Source organism: Acomys russatus, chromosome 6, assembly GCF_903995435.1.
Source record: "Acomys russatus chromosome 6, mAcoRus1.1, whole genome shotgun sequence".
Classification (NCBI taxonomy): Eukaryota; Metazoa; Chordata; class Mammalia; order Rodentia; family Muridae; genus Acomys; species Acomys russatus.
The window spans coordinates 32,893,773-32,917,768 of NC_067142.1; the positions used below are offsets into that span (position 1 = coordinate 32,893,773).

A 23,996-nucleotide genomic window follows, 5' to 3' on the forward strand; every position below is an offset into this window, starting at 1 on the left:
CGCGACAAGATCTCTCTGTGTAGCCTTGGCTGTCCTAGACTCGATTTGTAGAGCAGGCTGCCTCTGCCTCCCAAGTGCTGGGATTAAAGGTGTGTGCCACCACGCCCAGCTGATATTCATGTTTTCAAGGCAAGGGTGTAAACTTGAGATCTTCCTGCCTCAGCCACATAGGTGCTAGGATTATAGTCACACAACGCTTTATCCAGTGCGTTGACTACATTCCTATTGCGGTGATAAAACCATGGCAAGGTAGCTTACAGAAGAAATGCTTCATCTGAGCTTTTGGTTCCAAAAGGTTAGAGTCTGTGACAGCTGAGCAGAGGCAGCAGCTGACAGCTCATGTCTTGAACTGTTAAGACAAAGCAGAAAGAATGAATTGGGGGTGGCTGGAGTTTTTAAACTGTCAAAGCCTGCCCTGGTGACAGACTTCTTCTACACTTACTAAACTTCCTAAGTAGTGTCACCAACTGGAGACCAAGTAGTCAAAGGAGACTATCAGGGACATCTTCCTCAAAGTACTATACTCAGGTAACGACAATGACACCACACACATACACACACACACACACACACACACACACACACCACATACACCACATACACCACATATGCATACACACACACACATACACCTTTTACACACACACACACACACACACACACACACACACCTTTTATTTTTTATTTTCATCCTGGGGTTTTGGAACTCCAGGCTTTGGGGATACTGGGAAAGGCATCCATTGCCAGCCCTGCAATCTGTTGTTTTAGAATAATTAAGGAAATAGTATAAACAATTTAAAATCTTTAAACAACAAAGAACCCTCTAGAATATGACTGTTTTCCTAGCAAGCTCTGTCATTATCTAAGGACTTAATAATCTTGACTGTAGGCATAAGGTTATTGTGGAATTCAAATGCTGATTTCGGTACACCCCCCCTCCCCGCCCATATCTGGTTGCAATCCTTGTTCTGAGACTCTCCTGTCTCAGTGTTGAGTGAGCACTGCTTCTCAATTGTCCCCTGGTATGCCAATAAAGCATCTTACGGCCATTGCTGGAGAGAGAACAGGGCTGGACTTCCTGCCAGCTGGGGAGGAGGAGTTAGAGGAGGAAGCAGGGGACTCCGCCAGCAGCAGAGGTCCAGGAGGGACCAGGAGAGCTCAGCAAGGAAAGCTACAAAGTGCAAGTATCTCTGGGATATTCCTGCCAGCTGGGGAGGAGGAGTTAGAGGAGGAAGCAGGGGACTCCGCCAGCAGCAGAGGTCCAGGAGGGACCAGGAGAGCTCAGCAAGGAAAGCTACAAAGTGCAAGTATCTCTGGGATATAAGGTGGGAGGAAGCCAAATTAGCTTAGAAGATTAAGAATAGAGTAGTAACTGCTCAGTTCTTGTGCTGTGAAGCTTATTTAAATAGTATAGTAGCTTCTCAATTATTTGTGTGATAGCTGGGTTAAGAGAGAAACTAAGAAACAAATACAGTTTTATAAAAATGACTTTAACACTTGACCTTATACAAACTACTTTAAAATACAGAAAAAGATGATGCTTCCAAATTTCTTTTATAAAACTGATACAAGAACATGGCACAGCCAGGCAGTGGTGGAGCACGCCTTTAGTCTCAGCACATAGAAGGCAGAGGTAGGCAGATCTCTGAGTTTGAAGCTAGTCTGTGAGTTCAAGAACAGCTAGGCCTACACAGAGAAACCCTGTCTCAAAAACAAACAAACAAAGAAGGGGGTTGGAGAGGTGGCTCAGTGCTTAAGAGCACTGGCTGCTCTTCCAGTGGTCCTTAGTTCAATTCCCAGCAACCACATGATGGCTCACAGCCATCTATAATGTGATCTAATGCTTTCTTCTGGCCTGCAGGTATGCATACAGATAAAGCACTCATACACATAAAATAAATAAATACAATCTTTAAAAATCAACCAAACAAAGACCAAACAAACAAACAAAGCCAAAAAAGAAAGGGGGAAAAAAAAAACAAGACAGAAGTACAGGAGAGATGTTTTAGTTCATTTTATAAAACTGTGTTTGCTTCTCAGTTTCTCTCTTCACCTGGCTATCACCCAGCCATGGCCCATCACTGGTCTTATATTTTGTAAGCATTGATCCTTTCTTACTTGCCTATTGGATGTAATAAAGGTCTGATGGGCAAAATATCTGGGCAGGAAATGGATGCAGGAGAGAGAGTCTCCGAGAGAAGAAAGCTAAGGGGGGATGTTTCCCCAGTGGGACACAGAGATGAGTGGGTGGATGTGAACAGGAGCAGAGAGGCCGAGCTGGCCACATGGTAGGACACAGTGCCAGGTTTAGTTAGGCTAGAAAGCTAGCTGGGAGTCTGCCCAGCTAAAACACCTAAGCTCTATAGTATTAAAAAGCCTCGTGGGTCTAAAAGTCCCACTATAATACATGAGCTTTTATGACAATGGTTCTCAATCTGTCATGACCCCCTTGGGGGTTGAATGACCCTTTCACAGGGGTCACCTAAGAGCACCAGAAAACACAGATATTAAGATTGCTATTCGTAACAGTAGCAAAATTAGTTATGAAGTAGCAATGAAAATAATTTAATGGACAGGGTAACCACAACATGAGGAACAGTATTAAAGGGCCGCTGTATTAGGAAGGTTGAGAGCCACTGTTATAGGAGGTGGGACCTGGTTGGAGAACATGGTGGCGCCCACCTGTAATCCAGCACCTGGGAGGTAGAAGGAGGAGGATCAGTAACCTGCAGTGATTCTCAGCTACACAGCAAGTTCAAGACCACCCCAGGCTAATGACTCTATCTCAAACAACAAAAATAAAACAGTAGGTGTCCTGGGAAGGTGGCTCACTCAGTAAAGCGCTCACCATGCAAACGTGAGGGCTTGAGTTCAATCCCCAACAATCATGTAAAAGAACCCATCTGTGCATCCCTGCCTCAGAGCAGCGTAGGTGCCAACAGGGGTGAGACCTTGTCTCAGCTGGGCCCAGTGGCGCACGCCTTTAATCTCAGCACTCTGGGAACCAGAGGCAGGCGGATCTCTGTGAGTTCGAGGCCAGCCTGGTCTACAAAGTGAGTCCAGGACAGCCAAGGCTACACAGAGAAACCCTGTCTCCCAAAACTGAGAGAGGGAGAGAGAGAGGGAGGGAGAGAGGGAGAGAGGGAGAGAGGGAGAGAGGGAGAGAGGGAGAGAGGGAGAGAGACCTTTTCTTAAACCTATTTTTTATACATTTGTCTGGAAAAAAAAGATAAAAGGCAATAAACTCAACTTATTAGGCATATATGTCCTTGATTTCTAAGAATAACACATAAACACACTCAGAGGGAAGATAAATAAAAAAATATTTTCTCCATACTTATGTGTGTGGGTGGTGCCCTGAGTGGAGATTTGTGTGAGTGTTGGCCACTTGCATGACCATTGCTCTAACCCTGGCATTCAGAAAGCTGATGCAGGAGAATTGTCGATTCCGGGACAGCCTAGATTATATGGTGAAACTCTGGGTAGAGAAGAATAGTAGCAAGTAAAATGTTATATTTACTCTGTGTGTGCTGGCTAGTCTTATGTCAGCTTAACACATCTGAAATGCAGGGACCTTAGCTGAGAAAATGCCTCCATAAAATCTGGCTTGAGGGCGGTGGCGGCGAACGCCTTTAATCCCAGCACTCGGGAGGCAGAGGCAGGCAGATCACTGTGAGCTCAAGGCCAGCCTGGTCTACAAAGTGAGTCCAGGACAGTCAAGGCTACACAGAGAGACCATGTCTCAAACAACAAACAAACAAACAAACAAACAAAGGCAGGCTGAGCAAGCCAGGAGGAGCAAGCCAGTAAGCAGCACCATCCATGGCCTCTGCATCAGCTTCTGCCTCCAGGATCCTACCCTGTGTGAGTTCCTCTCCTGTCTTCTTTTGGTGATGAACAGCAATGTGGAAATGTAAACCCAATAAACCCTTTTCTCCCCAAGTTGCTTTTTGGTTATGGCATTAGTCACAGCATTAGAACCCCTAAGACAATGTGCAAGGATCTGTTCTAAAGCCTTTATGTGACTGAACGCACTTCATGCTTATATCAATGTGAAGAAGTTATTTTCTTTTTTAAAAAAAGTTATTTTCTCTTTTGTATGGGTGGTTCCCTGAGTGGGGATTTGCATGAATGTTGGTCCTTTGGAGGCCAGATGCTTGGCTTCTCCCTAAAGCGAGAGTCACAGGCAGCCATGAGTCACACGAGCCGCCTCTCCATTTCTGAAGGAACTAATTTTACGATTATCATTTTATAGATAAGAAAATAGAAATAAATGTTTAAGTAAATTGATGAAGATTGCCCAAGAAGCAATAAACCCCATGGTGTGCTTGCCTGGCAGGCAGGTCTCTGAGTTCAAGGACAGTATGGTCTACATAATGAGTTCCAGGATAGCCAGCACAAACCAGGTAAATGCCTTTTCTAAAGAACTTTTTGTATTTATTTGTTTTATTATATGAATATGTGGTATTGGCTTTGCCTTCAGGGCACTTTTCCTCTTGTTCCACAATTCTCTTTCATGGCGCTGATGTCCTGAACGTTTACAGCTGCCTCCTTAGCACCGGCCTCATTGCTGTTTGTCTTGAGCTCTCTACCAGAATGGTCAGCCCGTGATCTTTAAGTTCAACTACATTCAAAGTCTTAAGGCACCAGGAGAATGAAACTAGATTCATGATGAAAATATCACAAGGGGTCCCCAGCCCAGTGCCTGACAGAGTCCTTGTTTGCCTCTGAACTCGTGAGCCAGACCCCATTGGACCCACATTTCTCTCAGCATTCTTGGTCCAAGCTCCCGTCAGAACGAACATCACCTTCTACCTCTGATGGCCTTTCTAATTTAAAGACTTCGTGGAGGAGACAATTAACACTGCTCACCACAGAGGAGCTGACAACCCTGAAGATGAAGTGACCTTCATCCCTTCTCACGTGCATGACCCCTTCCCAGGCCCTAGGAGGAACCTAGGCATAAATGGGGGTGGGGGGGATTTTTTTCTTCCACAATTTATTGACGATATTTTAAACTAAAGTAACTTCCTAGGTTTATCCCTCTCTGCTTTAACATCCTCAGTCACAGTGCCCAGTGTTTGACGTAGGGTCAGAGAAACCCACAAACATTTTGGGGTCTAAGAAGTTCAATTTGGGGGTACTTCAGTTTGGGTCAGGTGGAATATAATATGTTCCCCATGGTGCACAAATCACTACTAGCCCTCTGAGTGAGGGAACGGCATCCAGGAATACTCCCCCCAGAAAACAAATCACAGGAAACCAACCCTTCCTAACGGCTCTATGGTGTGGGGCTAAGCACTACTGAAAACACTGTTAAGAATGTAAGTTTTAGGACCAGGTGCCTTGGCGCATGCCTGTAATCCCAGCACTCAGGAAGGCAGAGGCAGGCGGACCGCTGTGAGTTCAAGGCCAGCCTGGTCTACAAAGCAAGGCCAGGACAGCCAAGGCTACACAGAGAAACCCTGTCTTGAAAAAACGAAAACATACAAAGAAACAAGAAAATTTCCGAAGGGTCAGGCATGGTGACACTTACTTGTATGACAGTGTGCAGAAGCCTCTGCCTCTAACTAGAGACCCAGTCTATACATAAGCAAATAAAATTAAAAGGGAGAAAGAAAGACAGTTAGGGAAGAAGGTGGTGACAGTCAGAGGGCGAGAATAAAAGAGGGTAATAGGAGTGAGTGCAACCAAAGAACGTAACATACACGTATGAAAAGTATCACAGCGGTTGGCTTAGTGTGCACAAGCGCTTGCTCTGCAAGCCTGACAGCTGCATGTGGTCCCCTAGAACCCACAGGGGAAGGAGAGAATGAACTCTTACAAGTTGTTCCCTGAACGCTATAGGCACACTGACACACACACACACACACACACACACACACACCTTAAAGCCATTTTTTAAAAGTTTACTTTTATGTGTATGGCGTTTTGCTTGCATGTATGTAAGTATAATATGTGGCCAGAAGAGGACATCGGATCCCCTGAAACTGGAGTTACAGACAGTTGTGAGCCACCATGTGGGGTCTGGGAATTGAACCTGGGTCCTCTGGAGGAACAGTCATTCTTAACTGCTGAGCCATCTCTCTAGTCCCAATAATAATTTTTTAAAGAGAAATACTATAGTGAAACCCATTATTTTGTACAATTAGCACATGCTAACGCAGTGTGTGCAAAAGTATAGAATTGTAAGCAAAGACAAATTGCTTTGAGACTACAATAGGGTGTTATAAGATCTATACTCAGTAATTACAAAGCAAGAATCTTTAGAACTACAAAACAAAATAGAAGGGAGGGGTGTGGTTTCTGCTTGGTGGCAGACCAGTTGCTTAGCCTGACAAAGTCCTGGGCACAGTCTCCAGTGTGTGTGGGTGAGAAAAGCCAGGAAGAATTCAAAGTGCATCCATACGGAAAACCTCCAAGCCATAAGGGGAAGGAACAAGAACGGAGGAAACCAAGGGCCTGACGAACAACCAGACAAAATGACAGCAGTCAGGCTTTTTATTTCTGTTGTGTGTTCACGCGGGAGGGTGTGCACAGGCCATGGTGTGCATGTGGAAATCAGAAGACAAGCTTGGATTTTGGTCCTCCTCTTCCGACATGCTTGAGGCAGTCCCTTTTGTGGTTTCTCGCTGTGGCTCTGGAGCTTCCAGAGGGTTCTCTGATCCAGCCTCCCATCTTGTCCCAGGAATGCTGGGGTTACAGACAGGCCACCACATTCTGCCTTTGCGTAGCTTCTGTGGGGCCGAACTCAGAGTGTCAGGCTTGTGCCTAAGCAGCTGAGCTGTCCTGCCAGCCTGGCGCAAGCTCCCACCTGTCAGTAACTAACCTTGGATGTGAATGGATTAGATTCTCCAAAAACACAAGGTGGCTATATTAAACAACAAACAAGTAAAAAAAAAAAAAAAAAACTAACTATGTGCTACCTGGAAGAGAGTCACACACAGATTAAGAGTGAAAGAATAGAAAAAGCTACTCCACACAAGCGGAGCCCCAGAGAGCAAGAGGAGCCATGGTTAGGGCTCAGTGAGAGACTCTGACTCAAGGAGATAAGGCAGGACGCTGGATGTCATTCTCTGGCATTCATGCACGTGAGCATGTACACACACACACACACACACACACACACACACACATGGAGGCAGGGGAGGTGCTCCTCTCAAGGAAAAGTTCAAGACTTAATAGCGTCACTGGATTCTATTTCCATGGCCAGTATTGATGGTACCAAATCCAAACAAGGGCACTGCAAGAAAATGACAGCCAGCCAACCGTTTGTTGTTGTTGTTGTTTTAGACAGGGTCTCACTGTGTATCCCTGACTGGTCTGGGACTTGCTATGTAGACATCACACTGGGCTTGAACTCACAGAGATAAACTAGGAGTCAACTGTTTACATTATGAATAGACATAAGGTTTCTTGCTGCTTTAGAAGTACTCCCAAGCATTTCTTCAGAAGAACACACAAGTAGGTGTGTTTCTCATGCATAGGGGACATCGGCTAAGGAAAGCCCCTGTGCCACCCAGTTACCGGATGATATTAGATGTGCCCATTGCACTTCTTGGCCCATAATACCTCAAACCAAACAAGACCTTTTCCTTAACTTGAAACTTCTGGCAACTGTGACATGACAAGAGCTGGCACCCGTGAGCATGACGTCTGCGACTTTCAAACACTTCCTTCCTCTACCCACCACGGACAGAGTATCAGGCTCACCTCAGTACTGACTTTTCTTTCAGAGCACGCCTCTTCAGTGCCTCCCATCCCCCTCTTCAAGAATGTTACAAGAGTTAGTGGGTGGCTAGCAAGACCCTCTCAGAAACAAACAGCCATTCCAGAAAGATAATTGCTCACATACCAAGGGCTGCCAACACGAGCTGCTTCCCAGTACTTCAGTAACCTTAATGAAGGGAGAGCAACTCCCCCCCCCATCACCCCCACCCCCAACACAGATTCTGGTTAGAAGAAAGCATCTACAGATCGTAGAAAAGTCCAAGTTAAAAGGCAAACACCACAGGCTCCAGAGAGTGGGGAGCGGGCAAAGAGTTCCAAATACAGGGCTCAATTGTAAGAGCTCCTATTTCTCACTAGATCATCGTTTGCTCTGTCAAAAATAGAAGTTTCCACGTCTTGATCCATTCAGAATAAGCCACAGCAGGCCCAGCTTTGCTTACACAGGGCAACCGGGTCAGAAGGGCCACACAGGGAAATGGAAAAGGCAGCCAGCAGGTTTTCTTAGGGATTATACTGCTTGGGCTTTTATCCTCCTTCCCAGCTATTCTGGTGCCAAGAAAGCTGCAGGGAGGTCTGCGGCTCTGGTCTGAAAGAGCTCCGTCTTTTATCAGCAGTCCGCAGCTACAACTCCCTCTGCTGCTCAGTGTTTTCTTTACTAGAGCTGGCTTAGCAAAGTCCAAGCTCAAGCGTGGAAAGTGCTAAAGCAGTGTGCTGAGAATATATCCAAAAGGGGCACAAGATTTGGAACGGGGAGCGCTATAGCTGGACGGCAGTTCCCAGGGGGCTGACATCTGCGGTCAGCACAACTCTCCTCTGTCTCAGACAGGACCGTTTTATTCGCTTTAAACGAAGTTCTCATCTCAAAAGAATTGGGACTTTTAAAAACTGTGTTATAATTTATTTAGCGTGTCCTGTGTATGTTTGTGGAAGTATGAGCTACATGCACACATCAAGGTTAGAGGACAACTTGCTGGCATCGACCTTACCCCTCCACAAATGGCAGGCTTGGTGGCAGGCACCTGGGTGCCTTTACCCACTGAGCTATCTTGCCAGCCGAGGAACTGAACTTCCTGGTTGACTTCCGCCCATCTCTACCATCACCTTTAGCAGGATTTTGGATGGGCTCTGGGGCTGGGGTTGGGAGTGCTGCTCAGTGGTAGAATGCTTGTGTGGCACGCACAAGACCGTGGGTTTGATGCCCAGCACATATAAAAAGGCATGGGCTAGGCCTTACCCATCTTGCAGTCCCCACTAAGAACATAATACTAGAACAGTTAGGCTGAGTGAGGTGGCACATACCCATAATCCCAGCACTTAGAAGGCTGAGGTGAGAGGACTAAGTTTAAGCTCACCTGGGCCACACCAAGGGAACCAACCTAAAATAAATGAAGACTCCTTGCTTGCTCATCAGTCTGTTTCAGCATATCTGCTCCACTTTGCCTGGAAAACCTCCCCGTCACAACTCTGCAACCCTGGAGGCTTCCAACTGTGAGGGCCAGAGTCTGCCTGTGTGAGCTTGTGAGGGGGAGAATGAGAAACAGGAAAGACAGACTGTATCCTAAAGACATGGAAGAAGCTCTTTGGAAGACTCCGCAAAGGAAGGAAAACAACGGTTGCACAGCGCCGACGCAAAGACGGGCACTGGATAGAGCCATGCACAAGCCAAACACCAGGCAGGGGTGGCTCAGCAGGTATTTACCTGCCTTCCTGCCCACAAGGTGGAGGGGAAGAACCAATGCCCAGAAAGCTGCCCTCCAGCGGGATAAACAGAACCCACACACAACACTCCACTAATGTAATAACAAAATAAATAAGGGCAAAATATGTCAACTGGGGTGGGAGAGCTGAATAGCTCACAGGGCATAGCTCCCTGGCCAGGGAGGGGAGGGAGCTGCTTTCCGGAGGTAAGCCATGAGGGATGTACAGGCCTTGCTTCAGGACAAGCCCTCATGCCCAGAGCACAAACAAGTTTCAGATTATGGTGGACCAGCGACTCCTCTGGCAGATGAGCAGCTGTGGACTGAGGCAGCAGCCAGGTACCATCTCGTCCTGAGCCGAGGCAGCTGAGAATAAGCCTGAAACCCCATACAGGGGGCCAAAGGCTAAGGAGGAAACTGGTCCAATGTGTCTTTACTTTTGTGACCCCTTCCAGTATGTGTGTGTGTGTGTGTGTGTGTGTGTGTGTGTGTATATATATATATATATATATATTTTTTTTTTTTTTTTTTTTTTTTTAATGTGCATGTGCCATAGCATCTGTGTGGGAGTTGGAAGACGACTCACAGGAGTTGGTTTTCTTCTTCCCTGTGTCCTGGAGTTGAACTCAGGGCATCAGGTTTGGCAGCAAGCTCCCTCACCCGCTGAGCCATCTCATCAGCCCCCTTTACTACCCTCAGCAGCATTTTTACTTTATTGCTTTACACTTTTTTTGTTCATGTTTTTGTATAATTTTTTTGGTGTGGGTTTTTTGTTTGTTTTTTTAAAATGGGATTTCTTTGTGTAGCTTTGGCTGTCTTGGGATTAGATCTGTAGACCAAGCTAGCCTCAAACTCAGAGACCGACTGCCTCTACCTCCTGAGTGTGCACCACACACCATCCAGCTTTGAGTTTTCTTATTGAAAGTAACTTTTTTTCTTAAGTCCCTCCCCTTGCTTTTTCCTTCCCTTGAGCCTCTATATTTTGACTCCATTTTTTGCTTTAAAAAAAATTCCCCAAGTTATTTTCTTATTTCCCTTCTCAGATTTATCTAATTCTGGCATTACTGGGGAAATCTAGTGGGTTTTCGTATTCTGGCTCTGGCTCTTTTCTCCTCCCCTCCCTATCACACCTGTACTGCTTCCGTTGCATTTCAAAGCATGTCTTGCTTTGCCTCTATTCATCCCTGCTTCCCTGCCTGCTTCCTTCATTTTATTCATTTCTAATCTCCACACTCCCTTAAGTAGTTAACTGCACAGCACACCCTACAGTCATTCTGCCATCTTGTTTTATGGTTTCTTGTGATGTAGTAAGGTGACTGACATATGTGTCTTTAGACTGTGTCTGGTTTGATGCTGTTGAGGTACAGGAGTGTGTCTCCTTCCCACCCAGTGGTACTGAGGGCTGAGGCTTCAAGAGCAGGCTGCTTAGTGAGGTCTGTAAGTGAAACTGGAAACAATATCTAAGCAAAACCACACAGTCGGCTTGGCTAGACCGGTGTACCATGTCACTGAACGTCTCTAGACAGAGCAACCACTCTGAAGCATGGAGTGTCACACTGCGCTTTATACTTCCACCATCAGGTACACTCTGATGACAGTGACCATCACACACAAACCCCAAACTCCACAGCAGTTTAAATTATCAGCTTTATATCTAGGACTTGTACCCACCCGTTCCCTGCATTCTGTCCTTCACCCGTTACCATTTCTTTCTTTCTTCTTTTTTTCCTCCTTCTTGGACTTGCTTTGTAGACTAGGCTGGCCCCAAACTCAAGAGATCCCTGCCTCTGCTTCCCCAAGTGCTGGGCTTACAGGTGTGTGACACCACACCTGGCACCTGTTTCTTGTTCTCCTTTCCACATGTTACTGTACCCACACCCTCACTTGCTTACATACATGCATGTATTCATTATAGACTAGGATCCACATATAAGGGAGACCGTATTTTTTCCTGAGGTTGCATGACTTTGTTTATAATACATTCTAAGTCTGCTGATTATAATTTTGTGACTTCCTTTTTAAGACCTGAATAGTACTCCGCTTTATGCATGTCTGCTCTAGTCATCTGTTGATAGGACAACTAAATTGTTTCCACTTCCCTGCTATAGTGAGTAAAGCAGCAATACACATGGGAATGCAAATCTCTGTATGGAGTTCTCTGGGTTCATGTCCAGGAGTGGAACAGCTTTTTACAAAGTAGTTTTATTATTTTTTGAGGAAACTACAGACGGCTCTATTAAGTTGTACCCTACCAGAAGAGATCCTCGTTCTCCACATCCTTTCCAATATTTGTTCTTTACAATAAAGTTTATTATATTTTTAAAAAGATAGCCAGGTGTGGTGGTGTACACTTTAATTCCAACACTTGGGAGGCAGAGGCAGGCAGATCTCTGTGAGTTTTCAGCCAGCCTGGTGTACAGAGTGAGTTCTAGCCAGGGCTACACAGAGAAATCCTGTCTTGAAAAACAAAAATAACAGCCAGGCAAGGTGGCGCATGCCTGTAATCTCAGCACTCAGGGAGGGAGAGGCAGAGGCAGAGGCAGGTGGATTGCTGTGAGTTTGAGACCATTCTGGTCTACAAAGTGAGTCTAGCATAGCCAAGGCTACACAAGAGAAACCCTGTCTTGAAAAACCAAAACACACCAACACACACACACACATACACACATGGTAGAGTCAAGATATTGAAAGCTGAAGGAGAAATATCAACTCAAAGAAGCAAATTTATCAGACCACACCATATTGCAGGATATTAGATCACATTGTGAACCAATTTTGGAAAACAAAAACAGCTTTCCTGTTTCTTGTTGTGGTGTGGCACAGCCTTTAACCCAAGAGCTTTCTTAAAAAAAAAAAAAAAAAAAAATGTAAGCAAGAGCTAACTAAATAAAGCCAACCATAGATCAAGAGGCAGGGCAAGCAGCCAGTTGACTGGGAGTAAACATAACACAGGAAGGCGGGAGTTGAAGGTTATTTAAGACAGCATGAATTTTTTTTTTTTTTTAAAGAGGCTCTTTCCTTCTGGGATGTAATAGGAAGGTCAGCTGGATGCTGGATGCTTTCTCTGCCTCTTTGAGGTAGTAGACTTTTATTCCAGCATCTGGATCCTGAGTCTTATTGATAAAATTGAAAGTTTGGAGTTTTCTTTCTTTATAGCAACAGTACTAGATCTCTTGGTGTGTTAAGATGTTTGCCACTAATCCTGATGACCTGAGTTAGATACTTGGAACAGATTCCCAGAAGTTGCCCTCTGGTCTCCACAAAACGATATGGCACACATGCACATATAACACAAAGACCTTAACGTAAGACCTGAAATCCGTGAACTGTTAGAGGAAAAATATAAAAACTGTAAGATAGAAGCTTTCTGAAAAGGATTCCAAAGGCATAGGACATTAATGCCAAGAGCTGGCAAATGGGTAAAAGTGTACATAACGAGGGAGAAAATCTTTGCCAAAGTGATGAATCACACAGGGATGTAGAGAATATATGGAGAACTTTTAAAATGTTTAAACACCCAAACCCTAAACTACTTAATGAAGAACTGGGCAAGTGAGCTGCACAGTTCTCAAAATAATCAATTCTTAAGAAAGTGTTGAACAACCTTAGCCAACAGAAATGCAAATTAAGTGATTTGAGGAGCCAAGGCAGTGGTGGTGCATGCTTTTAATCTCAGCACTCAGGAGGCAAAGGTGGGTGGATCTCTGAGTTCGAGGTCAGCCTGGTCTACACAGTGAGTTCCAGGACAGCCAGGGCTATTAACCCTGTCTCAAAACACACACACACACACACAGAGAGAGAGAGAGGAGGAGAGAGAGAGGAGAGAGAGAGAGAGAGAGAAGAAGAAGAAAAAAAAAAAAAAAAAAAAAAAAAAGAAAAAAGAAAAGGAAGGAAGGAAGGAAGGAGAAATTTGAGGAGCTAGGGATATGCCCAGGGGATAAACTGTTGCCACACAAGCACAAGAACCTCAGTTTGATCCCAGATTGGCAATGCCAGGCATGGGAGCATGTTTGTAATCTCAGTGCTTCTGATAGTAGACATGGAGACAAGTCATTCCCTGGGAGCTTATGGGCTAGCTACCTTGTCACGTGTAGTGGGGACAACAAAAGACTTTGTCTCAAAAAAAAACTGGAAGATGAGGGCCAACATGAAGTTGCCCTGTAACTCCACATGCATGTCATGACATACACATACCAACACTCTCTCTCACACAATGCAACCTACACCAAGATTCCATCTCACCCCAATCAAAACAGCTATCATCAAGAAAAACAACAACAAAAACACATACCAGTGAAGGTGTTGGAAAGGTAAATTTGCCTTATACACTATTGGTGTGTAGCCGCTACTGAAGCCAGCATGGAAGTTTCTCAAAAAACTAAACACAAATGCTATACGGCTCAGACTGACTCAAAATGCCAGAGATACCAGCATTTCCATGTTTCCTGTTGCATTTTTCACAAGCTAGCCTAATGTCTCTTAACATGAATGGAGTAATATACCATGGAATATATACCAAATTTTCCTCATGGGTAAAAATAAGGAAATCATGACATTTACAAGGAATGGATAAAATGGGAAATTGTTACCATACGTGAAATAGGGGACACTCAGAAAGACAAGTACAAGGAGGAAACATGAAGGGAGGAAGAAAGGGAAACAAGGAAGGCAGAAGTAGGCACACGACAAAGGGGGAGGACACAATATAATGACATATTATAAAAGTGCAACAGTGAAACGCATTCCTTTGAATGCTAACTAAAAGAAAAAAATAATCCTGAGGAAGGAGTTATTTGTTCACACAAAGACCTGGGTATGTAGCTCAGTTAATAGTGCTTGTCTAACATGCGTGGGGACCTGGGTTCAATCACCAGCATCACATACAACCAGACATAATGCATGCCTGCAACCCTAACACTTGGGAGGTAGGGGCGGGTACACCCATCTAAATATTGGAGTACAGACTGAACTACAGAAGACCCTGTTCCAAAAACAAAACAAAGCAGACTAGAAGCCATGCTGGCTGACAGCAAGTACTACTGCTCAACCCTGAGGATCAGCTCACAGCTGGATCCAACCACCTACCTAGGGCAGCTCACAAAGGTGGCAACTCCAGCTCCAAGGAATCTGATGACCTCTTCCGATGCCAGGGTCACCAGCAGTCTCAAAGGCACATAAACACAGATTTGTGTATGTGGACTTTTGGCTACTTTGTTGGGTTCTTCTTCCTACCTCCCTACACCACCCTTATCCCTTCCAATACCCCAACACCAGGTAGGAGAGAAAGGAGGTTAGAGGGAGAGCGGGCCTGGGCCTCATTATCACTCAACTACCTCCTGTTGATTAGAGGTGTGGATTCTTGGGGCACATTTGCTCTTCATTGTCAGGATAACTCCAACTAGCAAGCAGCAACAGCAGCAGAAGGGGGAACAGCAGCGGTGACCCCGGGCCCTATCTAGGTTCTAGCATTTATTATACACTTGGAGAAACTATCTGCAGCTGGAAAAACACACCCCTGCTACAGCATGAGGCAAATCATAGTCAGCTGCTGTGGACAAACTCAAGCAGCTACATACCCCACTCGGGATTAAAACAAAAAACATTCCTGTAACATTTCTGTTTTTAAAGAAGCCAAAAATTCTCATAGTGGTGCACGCCTTTAATCCCAGCACACGGGAGGTAGAGGCAAGTGGATCGCTATGAGTTCAAGGCCAGGACAGCCTGGCCTACAAAGTGAGTGCAGGACAGCTAAGGCCACATAGACTCTGTCTTGAAAAACCAAAACCCTCCCATTATAGATGTGTGTGCACATATAAATTAAAAAAGAGAGAAAAAAAAAAAAAGCTGGCAAGATGGCTTGCTAGGCAAAGGCACTTGAGTGTCAGCAACCCTGACAATCTGAGCTGAACATCTAGACCCCATGGCTCAAGGAGAATCTTGTCCTCTGACCTACACACACACACACACACACCCATAGAACTGGCACATATGCATGTGCTCACAGACAGACAGAACGATCGACCAGATTTAAGTCTGATTAGCAGCCTTCAATCCCTGGGTCCCACCCACATGGAGAACTGACTCTTGAAAGCTGTCCTGATTTCTACATGTGTGCTATGGCACGAACATGCTCATCCTCATCAAAATAAATGTTTTTAAAGAAAAGAAAAGAAAGGAACAAGGGGCTGGAGAGATGGTTCAGAGGTTAAGAGCACTGACTGCTCTTCCAGAGGTCCTGAGTTCAGTTCCCAGAAACCCCATGGTGACTCACAACCATCTATACTGTGATCAAATGCCCTCTTCTGGTGTGCAGGCATACACGCAGGCAGAACACTGTAATATGTAATAAATAAAACTTAAAAAAAAGAGAAACAAACAAAATTGGGAAGGTGGTGCACACCTTTAATCCCAGCACTTGGGAGGCAGAGGCAGTTAATGCCAGTCTGGTCTACAGCAAGTTCCGGGACATTAAGGGCTATACAGAGAAATCCTGTCTCAACAGAACAAAAACATAAAAAACTTTAAGAGGGGTTAGCAAAAATGGGGTCTGTGGGGCACGTGTTTGTGTGTGTCCCCCAAGACTGACATTGGTTGTCTTCCTCAATCACTCCACCTTATGCATCTGGGAAGCCCATCACTAAACCACAGGTTGCAGCCGTTCCCGGATTCTGTCTCCACCTCCTACAGGCAGGCCCCAAGGCACCAGCTTTCACTGGGTTCTGGGGTATTAACTCCAGGCCTCATGCAACACTTACCCACTGAGAGACTTCCCAGACCAAACAACCAGCTTTATCAATTGGGAAGTGTGGGAAGGAGTAAGCTTTGTCACAGGTGGGAGCAGTCTTGGCGGGCTTTACCCTTGGGGCACCCCATGAATACCTTGTGACAGACTGAGTGGAGCCATCCTGGGTCTGGAATTCAGAAAGCAGACCTGGGAACCCCACCTGGACTATTGTCTTTCTAATGGACCCTCACTGGGAGAAGGAGCCGGTCCTTCCCATGTGACTGAGGGAGTTGGGAAAGAGAGAATAACAAAGTCGGCTGCAGAGAGAGCGTACAGGGGCAGCGGACAAGCTGGATCAGCACGCCGGCCAGAGAGACACCTAAGGATCCGTCCCGTGGAACGGCTACCGAAAGGTTCACTCTTTCGTCCCTTTAACCTTTTTCCTTCTTTTATAAGCTAGTTGGGTTACATAATAAAGTTTAATTGCTAAAGAACAGAGTCAACAGGGAAGGAACCTAAATCCTTAAAGATAAGAATAAACAAGGATGTCTTTTTACGATGCTATTATTTTACCTAATACTTACTGTACCGGGTGTCTGTGGTCTTCCCCAAAAGCTTCCTAAGTGTCCTGTAAAGGTTTCTTACTCTCAGTCCACATTCAAATGTTCCTCCGCTCTTGTGAAACAGTCTTGTTACCTAGTCTAGACAAAGCCCCGACCCTCAGATCCTCCTGCTTCAGGACCCTGCTAGGCTTACAAGCATGGGCCACCACACGTTTTCACACTGATCTTAATAAAATTCTCAAGGGCTTCAGTGTCTTGTAAGTGCTAAGAACATGTCCTCAACTCCCTGCCCTTGGCAATGGTAGTGCTGTCGCACCAAATATGTTGCTGTGGTTTTGCTTTTGGAATACTGGGGATCAAACCATGGCCTTGAATGGCAGACAGCAGCTAGTGCCAAACTACACTCCCAGGCCCAAGTAGTGGAAAAAAAAAACCTGTTTATTTGTAAGATCCCAACCCCTACGGCCCCATTACACCCAACATTAGCAGCTTATCTGTGCAGGCAGAGTTCTTACTCTTTGCCTCAAGAATGTACAGATCCGTGCTCTGAGAAAAGCAAATGCCGAGAGCAACTGAGAACTCTCAGAAACTTCAAAATACCAAGAGCTAGAAGAACCACTATGTAAAAGGGTTTTGCCACCAGAATCAAACAATGTACAATTGTAACAAAAACAATCTCACAGCATTTATTATCACTGGATAAGGGGTACTAAACAATACAAATAAACACTTCAGGCTATTCTCGGAGCAGAAGACACTTTTAAAACCACTGAACTGCCTTCTCAACTTCTCCGGTGCGTGACCATTTTTAGTTGGAAACACTCTGGAGCAGAGTAATGTTATCTCCCTTTAGCATGATCCGACCTGTAACAACAGAAGCTGTTAATATCGAGAGATACAGTCATCTTTTAGCCTCAGAATTTGGTTTTGAACAGTATTTTGAGATACTTCTCTCTTATAAAGGTACGTAAACATTTTCAAGTGTCCATATTATAAACTCAACATTCCACAGGAAACTCAACCCACCCCAAGGAAAACCAAAGAGACGAGAGACCTCAGAAGTCAGTAAACCAAGTGGAAACTACTATTCAGCAAGGAACACGAAACCCACTCTAAACAGTGTGTAAGTAGGAAGTAAATTTGGTTCTGATAGGATGCCTTGCAAACATTCATGAGGAAACGCTGAGCAGGTTCACAGCAAGAGGTTTGGGATGGACACATAAATATGGAAGTCAATGCATAAATTAGTAGCGGGAGCTGTGGTCTTAATAAGTGCCTGGGACAGAAGTTCTCAACCTGCCTACTGCTATGACACCTTAATAATAGTTCCTCATGTTGTGGGGGACCCCAACCATAAAATTTATTGCTACTGCATAACTGTAATTTTGCTGTTACGAATTGTAATGAATACCTGTGTTTTCTAGGCAACCCTAGCGAAAGGGTTGTTCAACTCTCAAAGGGGTCATGACCCACAGGTTAAGAACTACTGGCCTAGGGAAAACAAGCAAAGGACAGCTGGAACCCAGCCTCAAATATTTAATGGTTGAGTGGCAAAGGATAAATAGACAGAAGCCTGAAAAGAAACAAGCAGAGATGAATAATAAAAACTCATGTACTATATCACAGAACCAAGGGGAAGTGTTTGAAGGAAGCAGTCAACGGTGTCACATTCTGTTTAGTTTTAATACATAAGTGAGCACCAGTTACCATATTTAACGTCATTGCCCGGGCGTGGTGTTAAGTGACCTTAAAACTTGGGAGGTAGAGGCAGGAAGGTAGGTCAGCAGCTCAGTGTCATCCTTAGCAAGACTGAGACTAGCCCGGGCTACGGCTACATAAGACCCCATCAGTAAACAAACAAACAAAAACAAAGGAGTGGGTTATGAATAAGTGGGAAGATGACTTTAAAGTGAACCTCGCCACCAAGAAACCCTGTCTCAAACAAACAAAAAAGTGTATTTCTCTCTTCAAAAGTAACTTTATAAATTTATACATGAATTTAGGCGCAGATCATTCAAGTCTGCCAGTGAAATAAAGAGAAATCTGTAAAGTCAACTATATTCTTCTTACCCAGTTGTTTTCTTGACTTTGTTTTTGAATGAATCTCTTCTGCATCATCTAATACAAGGTTCATGTACTCATCAAAGCCCTGGAAAGTCAAGTGACAAATCATTTTCAAACAAATCCCATCAAACTGTTCTAAAAGATTAGATTCAGAAATAAATATCAACTAATTTTAGAAGTTTATCTCTTCACTACTTTTTCACCTAAAACATCTATTTATTTATATTCTTTTAAAGTTTTTTATTTTATTTTTTACCATGTGTATGTATTTGTTTGTGGATGGATGTGCACACAGAAGTGCACATGCTTAAGGAGGGCAGATCCACCCGCTAGAATTAGTACAGGCAGTTGTGAGCTGTCTCATGCGTGTACTGGGAACTGAACTTGGTCCTCTGGAAAACAGTAAACACCTTTATCTGCTGAGCCCTTTATACTTGAGTCTTATGTGGGGGCTGGAGAGATGGCTCAGTGGTTAAGAGCATTTGGTGCTCTTCCAGGAGACAGGTTTAGTAGTTAAGAGCACTGAGATTCTTCCAGAAGACCCAGGTTCAATTCCTAGCACCCACATGGCAGCTCAAAACTGTTCGTAACTCCTGTTACAGGGGATATGGCACCCTTACACAGACACCCGCAGAAAGACCAATGCACATAAAAATAAATAATCTTTTAAAAAAAATTTTAAAAAAGATTTATTTATTATTACATATATGGTGCTCTGCCTGCACGCACACCTGCAGTCCAGAAGAGGGCACCAGATCTCATTACAGATGGTTGTGAGCCACTGTGTGATTGCTGGGAATTGAACTCAGGACCTCTGGAAGAACAGTCTTAACCTCTTAACCTCTGAGCCATCTCTCTAGCCCTAAAAAAAAAATTTTTTTTAATTTTCATGGCTATTAATCTCAACACTTAGGAGGTTCAGACAAGAGGATTTCCAAGTGCCTCTCTTAAAGACTGCCTCCCCCCAGCAGCTGATTGAATCAGATATTGAAACTCAAAGTCAAGCACTAGGCAGAACTCGGGGAGTCCTGTGGAAGAGTCAGAGGGGAGGATAGAAGGATAGATAGGGGACAAGAACGCTGCAAGAAGACCAGCAGAGTCAGCTAACCTAGACCCATGGGGGCTTACAGAGATGGAAGCACCAACCAAAGAGCACGGACTGGACCTAGGCCCCTACACACATGTAACGGATGGGCAGTTTGATCCTCATGTGTGTCCCCTAGTAAGATGAGCGGGTGCTGTCTATGGCATGGGCTCTGTTGCCTGCTTTTGATCACTTTGCCTAACTGGGATGCCTTGTCTGGCCTCAGTGAATGAGGAGCTCAATCCTGATACAACTTGATGTGCTGGAGTGGGTTGGAGGGGGGGCTCCCCTTTTCTGAGGACAAGGAGAGGGAGCATGGGGAAGAGGGGGGGGGGGAGGGAGGGACCTGAAGGAGAGGAGGGAGGGACTCCAATCAGGATGTAAAGTGAATGTATGAATTAAAAAAAAAAAAAAAAAAGGCTCTGCCTCACACAAAGAACATCAGAGGCTAGAGAGATGGTGCAGTGGTTAAGAGTACTTGTTGCTCTTGCAAAGGACCCAGGGTTGGTTCCCAGAACCTGCAATGGAGGCTCACAATCATCCATTTTTCGGGTGAGCCAACAACTTCTGACCTGTGCGGGCACTAAACACACACATATGCAAAACACTCATAGAAATAAATCTAAAACAACAAAAACGTATTGAGATAGTAGCTCAGTGGTAGAGCAGGTGCTTAGTATCTAAGAAACCCTAGGTCTGATCCCTGGCACCACCAAAACAATAAAAAACTAAAATCAACCGAACAAAAATCACAGCTTAAGGACCCTGCTCTTGTGTATTACTTCCCCCCACCAGTTCTATTCAGGCATTAACTATCTAATCAGAATGAAAACCCTCCTCTAGACCCCATCCCTCTCTAATTTTGATTTTTGCCATTTACCTCTCCTCACAAACTAAGCTCTTCTTCTTCTTCTTTTTTTTTTTTTTTAATATTTTATTTAACTTTAATCTATGCACAATGGTGTGAGGGTGTCAGATCTTGGAGTTACAGACAGTTGTGAGCTGCCATGTGGGTGCTGGGAATTGAACCCGGGTCCTTCGGAAGAGCAGGCAGTGCTCTTAACCACTGAGCCACCTCTCCAGCCCCCATAAACTAAGCTCTTCTTAAAAGTTTAATTCTCTTTAAGAAAAGAACTATCACTGGGCAGTGGTGGCGCACGCCTTTAATCCCAGCACTCGGGAGGCAGAGGCAGGCGGATCTCTGTGAGTTCGAGGCCAGCCTGGTGTACAAAGTGAGTCCAGGATGGCCAAGGCTACACAGAGAAACCCTGTCTCAAAAAACCAAAAGAAAACAAAAAGGGGGGGGGGGAGGAGGGGAGAAAGAAAGAAAGAAAGAAAACAAAACAAAAAACCTATCTAACCCTATCAGCCAGGGCAGGGAGATGCTAAATGATGTGGGTCCTCAAGAGCTTCCCTTGGGTCGGGTCCTTGACTTCTTGTACATTGCTCTAGCTAGCCGTCTTCAGAGATGTCTTTTTCTGGTAAGGAACTGAAGAAAGCAGCGCGGGTACTCACAATGATGCAGCCCTCTATCCGCATGTTCACCTGTTCGTACAGCCACACCTGGATCCGAGACCTCTGCAATAAGGACGAAGATGCTGACGAAGCTAGACAGGCCCCGCCTCTCACTTTGATTCCAAATAAATAACTCACATAAGCCAAAAATTGTAACTGATTAGTCTACACCCAAGAGCTAACAACTCTGGTTAACTTGCTGAGGAGTATTTTTATTTAATAAATGTTCAGATAGGGCGCCATTCAAACTAATTCTCCCACACTCTCAAATTTCAATTACTGCTTCCGCCACGAACACACTCACAGCGAAAATTGTTCACAGCAGGCACAAAGCAATAGCTTTTAGTGACCAAAGTCACATTAGCAAACCCGGATGCCACACAGGGTGAACGCCACCATCCCCTCAACTTTCTCCGTCACCCATTTAACCTCGATTCTGGCGATTAAAAAACTACAATGGCTTAAAACTATTTTTCACTTGTGTTGTAACATTTAAAAACTAACATCGTTATAACCTCTCCAATGAGGGGCGCTTGCCACTAGCTTCTCTCTAACTTTCCCTTCTTTTTAGGGTCTTTTCTTCATTTGAAGCGCAACCAAGAAAAAAAAGCAAAACGCAAATGTCACTACTAAGTTTGTCAACAGATCCTGTGAAGTCTATGGTTTTCGTTCTTGCAGAGCAATGGTGATTGTGTGCGTACTTGAGTCAGGGACGAGCGTACGCTACTTTTATTAATTTGCGCTTCCCTGCCCCCCGCCCCAAACTTTATCCCCAAGTTGCGGTTCCCTCAACTTTTACGTCTAAAGCACAAGGATCAGAGAAATAGACACCAATAGCCAATAAGCCCAATGCTCACTTCAGTAGGCAGTAAGAAAGCAATGAACAAGCGACTTACGTACATTTTGCAAGTATCTGAAGATGAGGTTCTGCAACACGGCGATCAAGGAAAAAAACCAAACCAAACCAAACAGTAGCGATCCTGCCCGCAACCCTCACCCGCCTCTCCAGCGCCCCGAGGGCCAGGTCGCGCTTCCTACACAAGCGCTAGAGACCACCGGGCGCACGCACTCGGGGTGCCCTAGAAACTTTGAAGGCGCTACCTCCCCACCGCACTCATTTCTCGAAACTTCCTGATGTCCCACGCCCTCCTCTCCTGTTCGGCCGAGCCCGCTTTCATTTAGAACCGCTCGCCCCGCACGGTCCACCCGAGCCCGCCTCCCGCGGCCCTTAAACTCTGCGCGCTTTCCGGCCTCCTCGGTCGCCCCGGGGCCTCACGGGAAGCGGCCGGCACCCGGCTGCCCGGCTCCCCCGCCCACGCTCCCGGCGTTTACGGACCCAAAGCCCAGAGTTCACGCCGCGTAGGATACGATGGGCTGCACCATCACCTTCTGCACCTTCTGGCCCTGGCCGCGATACGCCATGGTGGAAGTCACAAAGACCACACGAGTAAGAAGGCCGCCACGGAAAGCGACTTCCGGAAGTAAGACCTGGAAACGGAAATGTATGTGGTCGACGTCGACGTGGGTCCCACTTGGGAAATGCCTCTCTAGCCACGGAGCCGCTTTTTCTCTATGGTTAGAGCCTCCGCAGGCCACCCTCCACGTCAACAGGGGTCGGTCCGTCAGCGCCACCTGGAGGTAGGCTGAAGGGCTTCAGGCAGGCGCCTGCGCTTTGGCCCCTGCGGGTCCTGTCAGAGGCCATTCGCAGAGCTGTTCTGGAATTTAGGCACGCGCAGGCGGCATCTTGTCCAAAACTATCTACTGGCCGGGCCGTGGTGGCGCACGCCTTTATAATCCCAGCACTCAGGAGGCAGAGGCAAGCGGATCGCTGTGAGTTCGAGACCAGCCTGGTCTCTAAAGCGAGTCCAGGACAGCCAAGGCTACACAGAGAAACCCTGTCTTGAAAAACAAAAAACTATCATGAGTTCTAGGCCCCAGACCATCTGGATTGTCATGCCCAAAGCAGTAGTTTGTGCCAATAACAGATTCAACTAATATCACCTTTACGGTTAGTGTTGAGATGTCAACTGAAGATGGCAAGCTATCTCGTTTGCAGGTGCTGAAATCCGCTGGTGGGTTCAAATCCCTCTCAAGAGTTGTGTGACTAATGATAAGTCATTAGGTCTCACCATTATTGTTTTATAATGATCTGTATTATTTATATTATCACTAGGTCCCGCTAGCTATCAATTAAGACACAGACACTTGTTATATTTTAAAATAACCTTAGTTAACCTGGGGCAGGGCAGACATCAATCCTCTAAACTATTTTTTAGAGTGGGGCAGGTATGGGATCCCTGCCCCAATCCCATATCATGTTTTTAATAACTTTTATCTATAATCTTTAATACTTGTTAATGTACGTCATCTGGGCCAAATCTTTCATCCTCATCCACTCTGGCCGTGTGTTTCTCTTCCATCTAACCCATGGTGGCCTTTCTCTCTTCCTCGGGTCTCTTTCCTCATCGTGGCTTTTTTTTTTTTTCCTTTTCTTTTCTTCCCAGGATTCCTCTCTCTCCTAGCCCCACCTATCTCCTTTGCCCTGCCCAGGTGGGATGGCTTTTTATTCATCAAAAAGCGGGTCACAGAGACAGCAAGCAGTAATTAGCATCAAAATA

The 23,996-nt window shown here is 45.4% G+C and overlaps 1 protein-coding gene across 1 annotated transcript; it reads right to left on the reverse strand.

Moving 5' to 3' along the window:
- Positions 1-17,430: 17,430 nt before the first annotated feature.
- Positions 17,431-22,907, reverse strand: Snrpe (small nuclear ribonucleoprotein polypeptide E). Its single transcript, XM_051147446.1, has 5 exons — positions 22,747-22,907; positions 22,279-22,305; positions 21,379-21,441; positions 18,786-18,864; positions 17,431-17,579 (listed from the first exon to the last, which is right to left on the reverse strand). Exons 1-5 carry the CDS (start codon positions 22,798-22,800, stop codon positions 17,524-17,526), a joined length of 279 nt encoding a protein of 92 aa, XP_051003403.1. The 5' UTR covers positions 22,801-22,907; the 3' UTR covers positions 17,431-17,523.
- Between the last annotated feature and the right edge of the window lie 1,089 nt (positions 22,908-23,996).

Excerpts from the sequence above, each read along its gene's own strand:
- Snrpe (XM_051147446.1), bottom strand. The coding sequence starts at position 22,800 with ATGGCGTATCGCGGCCAGGGCCAGAAGGTGCAGAAGGTGATGGTGCAG. Across the intron at positions 22,306-22,746 it reads AGGTGATGGTGCAGCCCATC|AACCTCATCTTCAGATACTT; the intron begins GTATCCTACGCG and ends GCCGTGTTGCAG. Across the intron at positions 17,580-18,785 it reads AAAGTCAAGAAAACAACTGG|GTCGGATCATGCTAAAGGGA; the intron begins GTAAGAAGAATA and ends CTGTTGTTACAG.